This window comes from Monocercomonoides exilis, assembly GCF_001643675.1.
Source record: "Monocercomonoides exilis strain PA203 chromosome Unknown scaffold24-1337568, whole genome shotgun sequence".
NCBI lineage: Eukaryota > Preaxostyla > Oxymonadida > Polymastigidae > Monocercomonoides > Monocercomonoides exilis.
Window position 1 is genome coordinate 368,951 of NW_027150569.1, and position 15,352 is coordinate 384,302.

The window sequence follows — 15,352 nt, forward strand, 5'->3', positions numbered from 1 at the left end:
AGAAAATTTTGGTCCCGATTAATTTTTTGGGTCCAGATAAATTTCTTACCCTAATCGGGATAGTTTACAAACCTATTTCTTTCCCTTCTTTTTTTTTTTTTCTATTTGTGAATTATTTTTTTAAAAAAAGCATTATTGTTTCAAATCAATAGCAAGATAGAAAATGAGCTTGTCAAGGTTTCCAAGTTTTTTATTCTGCCTTCAGTTTTTCCAATACTATTTCGTGCTTTTCAAAACATCATTGAAACACAGAATATATTGTGAGAAATGACTTGATTTAATATATTAAACACATTTCTATCTATAAATTGTTTCATTATTAGATTATTATTTGTGATATAAGAAAACTTGTCAAAAGAAACCTCTTTCAATTTTGCAACACCTAATTTTCATGAGTGAAAATAAAACGTTAACTTTCAAATGGGATTTTTTCTTTTCTGGTTCTTTTTTTGTTTTTTACTGACAACTTTCAACAAACGTTGAATGGCTTCCTTCTCTTTCACACAATACTTTTTCATATTAAAGACAATTCTTCACTCGTTTGTTTGATTATTTTTGATTGATTTTCATTGAGTTAATTCGTTTTAAAAAAATCTCTTTACATGAAGCTTTTCGAAGAGAGCAAAGCTTTTTCATTGAAATGTTAAATATTGTTTCAAAAACTGTTAATATTTATCTATTCGTATTTCAAATCTCAAATTCAACATTTGTTTTTATTTGTTTATTTTTTTAAAAAATACTTATGATTCGTTTCATTTTTTTATAAACTTGTGAACATTAATCTGGAATTTTTCTACATAAATATGAAATGAGTAGTAATTTTTTGAAAAGTTCATTTTGTTTCATTTTATAATAAAATAAACATTTCAAATTTCTATCAAATTTCTGTTCCCACTCAGTTGACTTTTCCAAAATAGAAACATAACCTTGACAATGTAATTATTTCCATTTCAGAAAAGTATTGTGAGTGTGAACAGAAATTTGATAAAAATATGTAATGTTTATCTAATTTGAAAATTATCCAAAAGGAACTTTTCAAAAAATCAAGACATGTTTAAAATAAAAACATTCCATTCAAAATAAACACTCTGATAATTATTCGAAAAAAATATGGAATAATTTTTGTTAGTGTTATGTTCATCTCCGATTGTTGAATTCTGAAGGTTTATCCTTTCCAACTCCGTTAAGCGACAGGAGGAGAACAACATACTAGAAAATATAGCCTTTTTTATCAATTCATGATAGTCAAGATTTTTGTTCTCTCCCAATGATGTTATTTTCTACAGCTGGAGTTGGGTGATCCATATCTCTTGTTCGTCATTTTTCTTCCTATTTTCTGATCTTTGGAATTTTTTATATAGCCTTTTCATGAGTGCAGATTCTCCCAGGACTCAATTGTTCAGTAATTCTGAGATGTGCAATAAAGCAGCACATGTTTGTCTGAGCTTCGAAGCCTTCGTCCCTTTTTCTTTTTATCTTTTGAAAATAACTGCTCATTTTTTGACCCACTCACTCCAAGCTTCTAGTGGATCTCCGTTTCTATTATCTTCCGATATTTCACTTAAATACACATATCAATATGAATATCCTTTCCATGTGTTTTCTGCAACGCTATTCTCGCATTCATCGATCACACTCTCGGAAAATCCCTTTGAAACAAGCATTTTCCAAAACCATTTTTCTCCTTGCGATTCTAAGGATTGATGAGAACTATTCTCATTCTGCCCGGCGGAAGATTTGCTTCCATCCGTTTCATTCATCTTTCTTCCTTCAAAACCTTGTTCTGTTCTTTCCATCTCCATTCACAGTGTCTCGACATTCTTATCAGTGGTTCCCATATCTGCCATCTCCAATCTGGAATCAGTAGATGAACGTGTGCTTTTTCTTCTATCGATATCACAAGTTTTGTGACTATTTGTGGAATGGCAGGATGGGCATTAAAAATTCCTCCATGAAATGATTGTTGGAGTCCGTCTTTGTTTTGTGTTCTTCCCAGACCACACCATTGGTCCTCTTTCGTATTCAAAGACGTTGCTGAAACATCCAATGTTATTTTGAGATTGAGGTTTTTCGTTATCTCGTTTCACTCTTCTTGTTTCATGGAGCTATCTTCCCCCTTTTCTAACCTGGGGAGAAACATACTCTAACATTCTTCGTCCCTGGAAAGTGTTGGGCTTTTGTCTGAATGTGACTGTTCTGAACAAATGGGGGAAAATTCGGACTTTCAAGCTTTTTATGCACAAAGCATGAAAAAATAGTTTCGCTCATAACTTTATTTATTTTTTTCAGATATCAATATAAATTTGATTTTCATATCCGAAAACAGGCATCGTTGAAATTAAAACATAAAGTTTTCCAACATTTCACGAATGTCAAAAAATAGAACCATTTTTATAATATTTTTTGATATAAAATAGTCAAAGAAAAGTTCATAATTTTTCAATTAAAATGCTTGAAGCAAAATATTTTGACCAAAATGGGGGAAAATACGGACAAAAAAGCTTTTTTTAGCACAAGGAATTGAATAATTGCATCACTCATAACTTTAATTCGCTTTTTTAGATTTTGAAATAAGTTTTTTATTTTTTTCATGGAAAAAACATTATTGTTGAAATAACAAAATGTTTTGTGACCTCACATGCATTTCAAAAAATAAACCCATTTTTTTCAAATTTTTTGATCACAAAAAGTTAATCAAAAGTGCATAATTTTTCAATGAAAACGCCTGAAGTCAAATATTATGTCCCATATAATTTTGGAATCAATTTGCTTTGAAGAAGGACGAGAAGCAATCACTGAAAAAGCCTGTGGACATTTGTCTTTTAATTGGTTAAACTCTGAGGAGAACGATTCAGAAAATGAACTGGATTGATAGTGATTTTTTCCAGACGGAGTTAACGAGAAGTCCAAAGAAATAATGTTTCCTCTATCACCTGCAAAAAAAAAAAATAAAATAAAATAATAATAATTTGACATAAATCAGATTGCCAGTTATCATTGGAAAATTATTGCAGCTCCTGCATCCAAATGAACCGTGCAAATGTCTTCAATATCTCTAGGAAAATATCACCAAACTTGGTTTCTTCCTCTTCAAAGAACAACTGAAGTTCTTTAAGAGGAAATAAAAGAAGTTCATTTTTGATCACATCATCAACAAAAATTAATTCTTCAACTCAGAAATACAAACATTATAATAATGTTATCTGATGAAACAACAAATGTCATAAAGACAAAGCCATCTGGTTTTTGCAAATGTTAGGCATTTCGGAATTGGAGGAATTCTGCGAGAAAGGACTTTCACTTGTTTTGAATATGTAATTATTGAATCTCTATATGTGTGAATTTTTTTGTAAAGTTCCTTTTGTTTTATTTTCTAATAAAATAAAAATTTCATAGTTTCATCAAATTTCTGTTCCCACTCACGAAATTTCTCTTTAATGGAAATTTAACCTAAGCAATACTATTATCACCATCACAGTGAAATTTCGTGAGTGGGAACAGAAATATGATAAAAATATGAAATTTAAGTTTCATTTGAAATTTCAACAAAAGGAACTTTTCAAAAAAAAAAAAAAAAAAAAAAAAAGCCATATGTTCAAAAAAAATTCTTTACAGCTTTGAAAAATGGATCACCACAAAATTTCACAAATAATTGAAGCAGTTTACAAATATTGGAGAAATTCCTTCCATTTTCGATAAAGACATTTTTGAAATATTTCCTTCACCAAAACTTCCAATCACTTTCCGATGAGGAAGCAAACCATCCGTGCAAAAGCATAGCACCTATCAGTGAAGATCTCTGATTTCCGTTAAAATCTGTGTAATAACCATCAAATAAATTGAAGAAGTGTTTCATGTTTAATAAATCCTTTATTAAATATTGTTTTGAATTCGCCTTCAACCGGATAACTGCAATAACTGTGTTCTTTTTGTTGAAAATAATTCCTCCATCAATCATCACTTTTACCATAGAATAATTGATATTTTTTTATCCTTTCAGCGATTTTTTTGTTCACTTCATCATGAATGATTGAAGAGAGTTTTCTGTGATTCAAACGTGGAAATATGGACTTTGTTGACAAAAAAGGATTTTGTTGTGAGATCTGTATTAATGTTGAAATAATAGTTTAAAATACCGATGAGAAAGCAGACAAGAAAGCTATGTTGCAATGACTGATCAGCTTCAAAAAAAGACTATTTAAAGAATCATATTGAAAATGATGAGGTGCGATTTTCATTGCATATATAAATTTTTGATTGCTTGAAGAACATGGTGATTTTGAATATTGAACAATTCAGGAATTATTCAATAGAGAACATTGATGATTGCACATCCTTTCGCTTCCTGTTTTTCCACATATCCCGCAATCAACTCCTTGCTTGCTGTTAGGATATAAATAGTATATGTGTCCATCCTTTTTAAACGATCCATAATTTTTGACTGGAGTGTACGCTATCCAAAGTCTGTTATTGTTCACTTCAAAGTGAACTTTTCCAATTTCTTCACCTGTATTGTTGGGGTGTTTGAAATCTTTTTTTTAATGTCGAAAAAGATATGATGTGACTTTTGATCGTAATAAATCTTTTTTGCACATTTTCCAAAATTAGTGGTTTTCGAATATTCCAACCAAACAAATGAACAATTATTTCTTTTCAAATCTTCTTTTTTTTTTCTCAATGCATCGCTCTTCGACAAAAAAAAGAAATCAAAACAATTCATTTTTGTTTCAATAAAACAATGTTTTCAAACTTCTTCTTTTGTCTTTCCGTAATTTAATAATTCAAGACAAAAAAACTTTATGAAATCATATTTATTTGAAACATCCATAATATTAGCTTTCTAAAATTAAAGTTGATCTATTCGATAGATTGTTCAGATTAACAGACTGATCTATATGACAGGCTGATCAATTCGACCAACTGATCTTTATCGAAAAAATATAAAAATAAATTTATTTATGCTTTGTTGACAAACAATTAATTATATCGCAATATTTGTTCATTTTATCACTTTTTTTTGTTTGAATTGAAAATAAAAGAAAAAGACACGAAAAAAATTCAATAAACATTTGAATTAATATTTTTGCAGGCAGCCTTGTCTGATTCTTTCAAAAAAAGTCGGTCTGTCGCAAAGGCAGACAAACGAATATTGATTTTTTTGATATTAAAAAAAATTACAATGCGTTATCAACAAATGTATGTTCCAATCAATTTGTCTGCTAAGATCAGTCGGTTAAATGGAAATAAAGGGTTATAATTATTTTTTTATATTGGCCCTTTTTCTTTATTCTGACCCAATAAAAAATGAAATGCAAAAAGTTCAAAAAACAACATTATTAAAAGAAAACAGAATCAGAATTAATTCTTCTGATTACTTTCATTTTTCTTTCATCTCAATTTTTTAGAATATTTTTTTATTTTCATCATCTGAATCATCGTTTTCACATGAAAAAATTTTCTTTTTATTTATTTCTTTTCATCCACAACAGCCTTCACTTCATCTTTCTCCTTTTCATCCATTTCATCTTTCCTTTCAATATTCATCTTCAAATGATTTTCCCATTTCTCTAAAAGATTTTCGTTGGTTATCACTTTTCCATAAAAGTTGAATCTATTTCTGTGGGAAGGACGAGGATAAATCGAAGATTCTGCCAGTTTCAAAAGAACTGGCCCAGAAGAATTGTGAAGAACACCACTACAGACAAAAGCTTTCTGAATTACAGAAGGAGAGAATACAGTGAGGATAGCGTGAGACAGAACGTCTGTTATTGCAGCTCGTTTTAAAGAAGATGGAGAGGAATGTGAAGCTTCAAATCTGTTTGTCAGTTCAGATTTGAACACAGCAAACACTCCTCTGTCCAGCGGTTGACAGAGGTGTGTGCTGTGTGGCACGAAGGTTAAAACGTAGACTTGTTGTTTTTGGAATTCTCGCCAAATCGATGGATCTGCGCGAGATACATGAGAATCAAGAAGGAGAAGAATGTGTTCGTTTTCAAGTGACATGCGCTTTCTTCTTTCGATGACAAAAGGAAGAAGAACGGTGAGAGCATACCTTTTGAAGCACTCGTTATCCATCCAGCCGCTTCCATTTGCCCATATCTCAAGCGTTGGAGATAACAGGCTTTTCAGCTCTTCTGGCAGGTTGACGCTTGGCCACAAAATGACTGAAGGAAAGGCATATCCGTCCGCTGCAACAGCTGCTACGAATGTGGAATTTATCATTCTTTGTGGTTCTTTCGTAAAACCTGCTTTTTCGTCTGCAGTATGCACGACAAGCTGTTTTGAGTCTGTGGGAACGCGCGTTGAAGATTCATCGATGTTTATCATCAAAGCTGGATTATCATGGAACTTTTCATGCAGCTCGTCAAGTGTTTTGTACCAGGGTTTAAAAACACTTCTGCACGAAACAGCCAGTCTGTTGATGTCCAAATTCTTCGGTTTTCCAGTCTTTAGCTCCGGATGGCGCTTGACAAAGCCATTCGTGGCAGACATTGAAACTTCTGAAAATGGAGCGTCTTCGTCATCGTTGTGGTTAATAACATTTTCAATCTGGAAAACAAATGATTAAAACATATAAATAAATATTAAGCAAACCAATTCTCTTGTTTTTTTTAAAGTCAAACATGTTCCAGACTTTGCTTCAATGTGAATTATGTCAAAAACTCTTTGTTCCTTTTTTCCAACAACTGCTGCAGGTCTGCCAATTTTTCCAACCAGCCTTCCTTTTCTGAGAACTCTCACAGCATTTTTTATTCCATTTCTACTTAATTCCTTGAAATAAATAGCATCCGTCATGCGAACAACTCCGTCAACAACGATGTGGGCCATTCGCTCCAGCAGACTGTGATAATTCCTGTACTTGCGCGAAGACATTGCACGCTGCAGTTTTTTCTTTCCTTCTTTAAATTTTGTTTCTGTTGATATTTTCATTTTTTTAATAATATTTTTATTATCATAATAGTTTTTTATTTTTTTAATTGAAACGAAATGAAAAAAAATTCGAAAAATACATTTTTTTTCACAAAATGAAGGTTTAATGTCCCATGAAACCCTTCAATTCCACACAGAAGTTCAATGAAGGGGCTTAACCCCCACATTCCTACCACATGCGAAATTGGGTTTGAAACAAAATGAATTTATTTTTATCCATTGCACTCATGAAAATTGTGAAAACATTTCAACAAAATTCAAAATTGCATGAAAAGATACAAATAAGAAAAATAACTTTTTCATTTCGAACAACACTCATCATTTTGTTATATATTAGAACAACAGACTAATTCAGTCTGTGAATTCAATAATCAAAATAATTATTGTTTTTGCCTGGATTAAATTGTAATTATTTAGAATAGTTATGAAAAATTCTTTTTGAGAAGTTATCTTTTCGCGATAGATGATATTTTGAAAGTGAAAGAATTGACTTTGAAATGAAAATAACTAAAAATAAATAAAAATTCAGTTTGAAATTGAAAAGTGTGAAAATTGTTAAATACCTTTCTTTAAGAGTGGAAAAAAAAGTTTCATAGAAAATGTTGAATATTTTAATGTTTTTCAATAATTGTTAAGTTTGAATGAGAAGAGAATTGAAAACATAGTGTTGGAAATAGAGAAAGATAATATTCATAGACTTGTGCATGCAGAAAGAGAAAAAACAAGAGATAAAAAAATGGGCAAATTATGAGAAAGGGTTAAAGAACTTGAGATAATAGAATATTGAAATCTTATTATTTGATTCATACACAGCTTTGTGTTTTTATGAAAAGAGAAAAAAGGAGAATTTGCACTTTCCTTGAATTTCAGAATGAACATTTCTTTTTTAATGATAGAAATTATCTTTGCTCGAAAAAATTCGTGCAAAATTTTCAAATGATGAAATCAAAATTCTTCATGAAATGGGGGAAAATACGGACTTTCAAGCATTTTATGCACAAAGCAAGAAAAAATTGTTTTTCTCATAACATTACTAAACTTTCTCAGATTTCAAAATAAATTTGATTTTCATATCCGTAAACAGGCATCGTTGAAATCATAACATAAAGTTTTCCAACATTTAACGAATGTCAAAAAATAGACCGATTTTTGTTGTGTTTTTTGATATCAAAAAGTCAATGAAAAGTGCATGATTTATCAATGAAAATGCCAAAGTGAAATATTTTTCCCAATATTAAAAATATTGAAATCAATTAATTTTCATAGAAGTTATTTTTTAACATTCCTCACAAATTCAACAAATCAAAATCACATAATTATTAGTCAAAGTCACATTTGGTGAACATGCAATCTTTATGCATGAATAAAAAAATATTAAAATTTGACAATTAAAATATTATTTATGCTTGTCAAATGAACGCGGAAAGTTGTAAAAATCAAAAAAGAAAAAAAATAATATTTATATATAAATAATAAAAAATATATTTATTCTGTGTATTTTGAAGCTGATGCTCCATCATCTGCTCCAAATTCATCAAAACTCGAAAGAGAGTAATTTTCAGAGTTGTTCTCAATAATGTCATCAATATCTGGCAAATTTTGTTCCTCGTTATTTTCCTCATAATCATCGCCTTCATCAATTTCTTCTTGTTTTATGTGAATAAACTCAACAAAATTAGAAAAGTTCATATTTAAGCAATTTTTGACAATGAATGAAGAAATATTGTCTTGAATAAATGTATCCCTCATTCCAGAAACTGGTAGAAACTCTTTGAAATAAAACCACATCCCTTCAACAGTGTTTGTGCATACTCCAGTTGCAGGATCCACATTATGTCGATCGTGCAAAAAAATTTTATGAATATAACCTTCTTTTGCAAATGTTGCATTTGCTCTCCAAGAATCACTCATTACAGCAGTTTCAGGCAATATGTGCAGTTTTATAATTTGTAATAAAGTATTTTTTGATAGATCTTTGACGATCCATAACATTTTTTTCCAACTTTCTGACATTCTCTTCTTTCGATTACACAAAAGATCCATTATTGCTTCTTGAACCTTCCTCTTCGATATTTTCTTCGACGATTTGAACATTCTTCTATTTCCACTGTCTTGCTTTCACATCCAAGTTGGATAGGCTTGTTAATTTGGTACTGTATTCAAGCATATCTGCATATACTGTACCCGTAACCGACTGAGTGCCTGTGAATATTCAACAGAAGACAAGGATGTTTAATGGTCATTCCAATCCAAAAAAAGAGAATAATCATCAGCACTTTTGAATTTTGATGTGCATTTTGTTAAACTGACTTCCATGAAATAATGAACGTATAACCCCACATTTTTTGCATCTCCAATACTTCTTCCCTGTATTCTTTCTGATAAAATTCATTGCAATTCTGTGTCTGCTGCATCAAAAGACTTTTCATTTCAGTGTGGTTCCAAACATCCATTAACAAGCTTTATTTTTGTTAAGAAATGTCTTCATAGCATATGAACTTCTTTTCGATTCATTTGAAGTTTCGATTAAACAGAAGAAATAATGATCACATCCCATAAATTCAAAAATACAGATATTGCATAAAATACCGGACATCGCACAAAATACCGGACAAGATCGTTTTCTCAATAACCACTCAAAGAGAAAAGCTGATAATATTCCTCTAAAGATATCTTAACATAACTAACTCATCTGGCATATCAGACTTTCATTTCCGTTCAGACTGAATATTAAAAAAAATATTTTTTGAAATCTCGGAGAAATTTGATTTAGTGTTTCTCCGAGATTTCAAAAAATATTTTTTTTAATATTCAGTCTGAACGGAAATGAAAGTCTGATATGCCAGATGAGTTAGTTATGTTAAGATATCTTTAGAGGAATATTATCAGCTTTTCTCTTTGAGTGGTTATTGAGAAAACGATCTTGTCCGGTATTTTGTGCGATGTCCGGTATTTTATGCAATATCTGTATTTCCATTATTTTTTTTATTTACAAATTTATTTCCGCACTTCAATTCACCTTTTCTATCACATATTAACACTTTTGATTAATTAACAATGCACTTCATTAAAAAATAATTTAGGTCCACCAAAGGTGACATTTGCCTTGGTTCTTTAGGAGATATCCAAATATTCACCCTCCTCTGTAATTCCAGACTCGGACATGTCCACCCTTTCCAATTCCGTGAACCTGCAGTCAGAGAAAAGCATTGTGATAACAATAACTTTCTGTGTGAGTGTTTTGAAAGTTAGATTGATGGTGGGTCCCAGTTCATTATTGAACTTAATCAGTGTTTTTGGATTCCATATCTCAGGCGCTGTCTTTTTCATTGCAGTATCAGTCCTTCTGAACGACAGGAAAAGTGTTCCTTTTATTGGGATCTTTCCCAAGGCTGTGTTGAATGCGAACGATGAGAAAAAGGAAACTGCTGCACTGATCATCTGAAGCACGGACACTTTAACCCCTCTATTCTTAAGGATAAAAACATGTCTGCACATTTTGCAGTCCTCTCTGGTAGATTGTCTGGTATTACTGAGTGTCCGCATAATTTCCATTGTTCAGCAAAACGTGCAAATCCGAAAAGGTATCCATCCCATGCGGATTGTGCAACGCCTTGTCTGCATTGCTCACCAATCTCCTCTGAAAACTTTCGTTCCTGTAAAGCTTGCATCCACCACTGTTGACCTTTTCTTTTGAGGGATTCAGAAGAATGAGCCTGAGCTTCTTAGGAGGAAGACTTGCACCTGTCTTCCTCATCGATAGACAATTTTTCAACTCCTAGAAATTGGTGTCCAGCTCCAAACTGCAGAAGTTGCTGTGGCGCAAAAGAACTTCCCAGTTCTGGCCTTTCCAGTTCAGCAGAAGAAGAACAATTTGAGCTCTCTCCTGCTGTGCTTTCCGAATCACCATCGGAATCAGCGGAATCGGAGGATGAGCAAAAACACATTCCTGACTCCAAGGAACTGACAGCCCGTCTTCGGCTATGGGGCTTCCTACACCGCACCATCTTTCCAGCTTGTGGTTGTGATAAGCCGCGAACGCGTCGAGAGTCGGTTTGTCTTTGGTGAGCGATATAACTTTTTCGAAGGTTTTTTCTTTTATGGTGTAGTCCCCTGCTCTTTCGAGTAAAGATAATGAGTCTGCTCTGTTGTTCCGTGTCCCTGGAAGATGTTGAGCTTTCATCTGCACCTTCGTTGCTTCTTTCCACTTCCGTATCTTTCGAAGAACTTGACTGAGATTTTTTACCGCATTCCACCGATTGATGTTGAAGACAACAGAGCTGTTGTCCGACCTCAATAGAAGTTGAGATATTTTGTTGGTTCTGATTATTTGTGAGAAATTGTGGAGTGCCAATAACACGGCCAACTGTTCCCTATAATTAAACGATTTGCTGCGAGCATATTTGTGGAACTTTGCATTCCAGTCCAGAATTCCGTTGTTGATTCGAAGTTTCGCTTCCATTGCTTGCTCCTATGTATCAGTTGTCAGTGTTGCCTGAGGAAAAAATAATGGTTGGAGTCGTCAAGGCTTGTTCAGGTTCAGAATCCATTTCCATTCTCGAAGTTCCTTCAGCACAGAGGCATTCATCTTCATCGACTCGCTACATCCTGATTTCCTCACATTTTTCTGGGGCAAACGATGAAAAGCCACCATCCGGAGTGAAGCGTCTTGTCTGATAAAGCAGACTGCATTTATCTTCCCAATTTGTGAAGCGAAATCTTTTATACGAACGTGTTTGTCCTTGACGCCCTTATTCTTCCAGAGACTGAGGAGAGTTCCAAGAGAAGAAGCTCTGTCTTTTACAAATCTTGCTGTGAACTCCTCTGTATCCCAGTCAAAGCCCAAATATGTGAATCTCTTCGTTGGTTTCAACTGGCATTTGTCCTTGTGAACAATTAGTCCCAAACTTTCCAAGAACAATATCATTTGGCTCCTTTTTCTTTCTAAATACTCTTTGTCCTGGTGGAGTATTATCATATCGTCGAGATATGCAATGACTCTCACGTTCCATCTTTCCTTTATGGCTGTTCTTTCCTTCCTCATAATCTTTGTGAAGACCATCGGTGCATCCATGAATCCAAATTGCATTCCTTCGAATGAATAATCTATTCCTTCGAACCTGAAACTGACATTCGGTTTTAAATTTGGTGAGAACAGGATGAGGTAATATGCTTGAGCCAGATCCAACGTTATAGCATAATCGTCTTTCTGAATGAGGTGTTCTACAGTTTTCTCGCTCTCGCATTTGAAGTGTTATCTCCTTCTTGCTGCATTTATGGAACGACAATCCAGGATCTGATGCCAGGCACCCGATTTCTTTTTGAGAAAATATACATTGTTTCTGAATATAACCAGATAAACAGTGCTCACGCTGATAATGCCTGTATCCAGTTGCTCCTTTAGCACATCTCTGAAAGCTCTTAGATGTTCATTGCTCATTCGCTTTGCTCCATCTCCCCAAGATCTTTTTTCCAAACTTTCTTTTGCTCTTTTGTCCTTTCAACTGACATGTGCTCCAAGTCTGATTAATCATCCTCCCTTTATCTTGTCCCATTCCTGCAAATTCATTTCAGTTCGGCCTCCAATTATTTTATGCGAGTTCCTAAATATTTCTTTCCTCCCTCGGAACTCCCTGAAACTCCCCTGTTCCAAGCTTCCACTGACTTTCTTTGGGAGTTTCGATAAGGGGGTTGACTTCGAATCGTCCGGGACCAACTTCGAAAAACAGCCTTCTGCTTGAGCCTTTCGCCTGCGTTGTTCTGAATGATGATATTCCTACGTTATCTGTTCTCTTATAATTAATCACCTCTGTGGCTTTTTGAATTTGCTTCTGTTCCATGCGAACATCCTCCAAAATGTCTTGCTGCCTCCTTGTTAATAAACCTCCCGTCGTATCTGCCTCCATCTTTCTCGTTGCTGAAAACCCAGATCTGCCTTGCATCCTAGCTCTTCTGGCTTCTTGAATTGCCTGGGTCATTAGCAACAAAGCATCTCTTATCATCTCGCAAGCTAAATCTGGTATCATCTTTATGTTCTGAACGGATAATAACATTGCTGTGAAAGCTGGAAATAAACATCTTTCGGATTGCTCGCCTGCCTTGTCCAACGCTTCGCGAAACCAGAACTGTGACCAAACTGCTGCTGGTGGGCTCTTGCTAATTACAGGATTAAAATCAAACTCGTTGAAAAATGTTGCAACCTCTTCCAATTCAGATCTTGATAACTTTAAATCAAAGAGGGAAACTGTTGGATCTGTTTTGTAAATTGCTGTTAAAATATCATCCATGAAATCTATTTCTTCTTCTGAACCTTCTCCATCATTTCCCTGTGCAATGCTCACTTTCTGTTTATTGAGGTTTTATTTAAAAGTTTTCAAAAAACATTAAAACATATTTATTTGTAACTAATATGATCACTAATCATCATTATTCATGTTTATAATCATCGGAAATGTGTGTGGATGAAAAATAAAAAATAAAAAATAAAAAATAAAAAAAAAAAAAAAAAAAAAAAAAAAAAAAAAAAAAAAAAAAAAAAAAAAAAAAAAAAAAAAATCAATTTTAGTTCATTATCTGAAGTTTTTTCTTCTTTTGTCTCGAGCACTGGCTATTCTTCCTCAGTTTCTTTATCTCCCAAAATATGTTCAGTTTGTGAGATTTCGGAATCTTCATCTTCAACTTCCTCTTTATGAAGATTCTCTGATGGCTTTTCCACCACTTCATTCTTTACGATTGCATGTGAAATATCTTGGAATTTATATCTCAAAGAAGTTTTTTCCAGAAACATAGCTAAATGATTTGCAATCAATGGTTTTTTCACTCCTTACTGAGTGAATGATTTGCGCAATGTTCCTCTCAATCCCTCGAATGTTTAAGTGCATGCACTTGTAACAGCATCAATGAAATTTTTTTTTGGCAAACAGTTTAATGAGTGTTATCGTTTTTATCCAAAGTGGAGTGTGCTTTTCACTCATCGCTCATGATTGTTGAGTTGAGTTGGATTGTTTCGAAAACGATTGGAATAAGAGTTTCCATCTTTCTGTAAGACACAACTTTTTTTAAACGATAACCAGCTCCCCCTCCCTCCAACCTCTCAACCCCACCAAATATCCAAATTTGTTCCTTTCTTCTTCCCCTTTTAAATTTTTTTCTCCTTCACATAGCTTCATTAATTTCGATCACTTTTCCTTCTTCTCCTATTCCGTTTTTATGTTAATTCCAAATTTCCATTCAGGAAACTCTCACTACACTGCACCAAAATCCAACAGTTTTCCTTTCCACTCCCAGCATTTTCGTAATGAACTTAATATTTGCACCTTCCCAATACCACAAAATGATTCTCAAAACCTTCCCTAAACCCAATTTATTCCCAAAGAAAACTGTTTCATCATAAATAGATTTCTTTCAATTGCATTTTGAACAGGATCAATATTTGTAAAAACTTTTCACCTTTAAAAAAATCATTTGACTTCTGCAAAGGTCGCAAATTTTCGCTTCGTTTTTCTAATCATTTTCGCAAAACCACCATTCTTTTCCTTTTTCATCTTTAATCTGAAAATCCTTTATTTCCATTTCAAAAAATCACTATTTCTCCAACAATTTAATTCTTTTAATAAAATTGTTTCCAAAATTAAATAATTAATTCTTTTTAATGATTCTAAATGTTTTCAAAATTCTAACAATACGGAATAATAATTATCGAAATAAATTAATTAATCAATACTTGACATTTATGTAAATATTAATAATTTCAAAACTGTTTTATAAATTTTTTAATTAAAACTTTTCTTATAAAAATCTAGATATAATATTCACATTCCACAATTTTTTTAACAAGTTTTTGTTTTTTATTATTTCAAAATTTCATATTGATTCAAATATATTGGAAATTTTTGAAATAATATTAACTGTATATTAATTTAATTTCAATTTTTCGATTTATTTATGATTATTATATTGAAAAAATTATATAAATATAAAGAACATAATTTTACTTTTCTCAAATTTAAATATAAGGAAAGAAACACAAAATTAATGTTAGTTCAAAGGTTTTATTGGTTCTTTTGTTATTGATTATAAAATTTTAAATTTAAATGAAACAAAAGGTATTTTACTTAATTTTAAGAAAGAAGTTTCCAGTTTTTGTTTTGTTTTTTCAAAATTTTTGTTAAACTTATTTGTATTTGGTAAATAAAGATAGTATTGTTGAATATTTAAGAAACTAAGTTAAAGTTGAAAATTTGATGAGGAATATGAATGGGAAATGAGTTGATTTGAACTTAGGTGGAATAATAATTGAAAGAATGAAACAAAGAAGAAGAATTTTGAGAGAATTGTTTTTGAACTTTAGAAAAACTACTTTCTGTACGAAATGAAACTATTTTTTTTTATTTGGTTGATCTGGAATAGTTACACTATTTTT

General features: G+C 32.3%; 4 protein-coding genes across 4 annotated transcripts; all 4 read right to left on the reverse strand.

Annotated features, from left to right (window-relative positions):
* Window positions 1–5,466: 5,466 nt before the first annotated feature.
* Window positions 5,467–6,930, reverse strand: MONOS_12112 (putative DDE superfamily endonuclease; the record flags this gene model as incomplete). The annotated part of the gene is made up of 2 exons (XM_067864707.1): window positions 5,467–6,549; window positions 6,595–6,930. The coding sequence occupies 2 exons, from the start codon at window positions 6,928–6,930 to the stop codon at window positions 5,467–5,469; spliced, it is 1,419 nt and encodes a 472-aa protein (XP_067726839.1).
* Window positions 6,931–10,708: 3,778 nt separating this feature from the next.
* Window positions 10,709–11,392, reverse strand: MONOS_12113 (uncharacterized protein; the record flags this gene model as incomplete). The annotated part of the gene is made up of 1 exon (XM_067864708.1): window positions 10,709–11,392. One exon carries the CDS (start codon window positions 11,390–11,392, stop codon window positions 10,709–10,711), a length of 684 nt encoding a protein of 227 aa, XP_067726840.1.
* Window positions 11,393–11,452: 60 nt separating this feature from the next.
* MONOS_12114 (putative Reverse transcriptase (RNA-dependent DNA polymerase)) lies at window positions 11,453–12,019 on the reverse strand (the record flags this gene model as incomplete). The annotated part of the gene is made up of 1 exon (XM_067864709.1): window positions 11,453–12,019. One exon carries the CDS (start codon window positions 12,017–12,019, stop codon window positions 11,453–11,455), a length of 567 nt encoding a protein of 188 aa, XP_067726841.1.
* A 514-nt stretch (window positions 12,020–12,533) lies between these two features.
* On the reverse strand, window positions 12,534–13,217 carry MONOS_12115 (uncharacterized protein; the record flags this gene model as incomplete). The annotated part of the gene is made up of 1 exon (XM_067864710.1): window positions 12,534–13,217. The coding sequence occupies one exon, from the start codon at window positions 13,215–13,217 to the stop codon at window positions 12,534–12,536; it is 684 nt and encodes a 227-aa protein (XP_067726842.1).
* Between the last annotated feature and the right edge of the window lie 2,135 nt (window positions 13,218–15,352).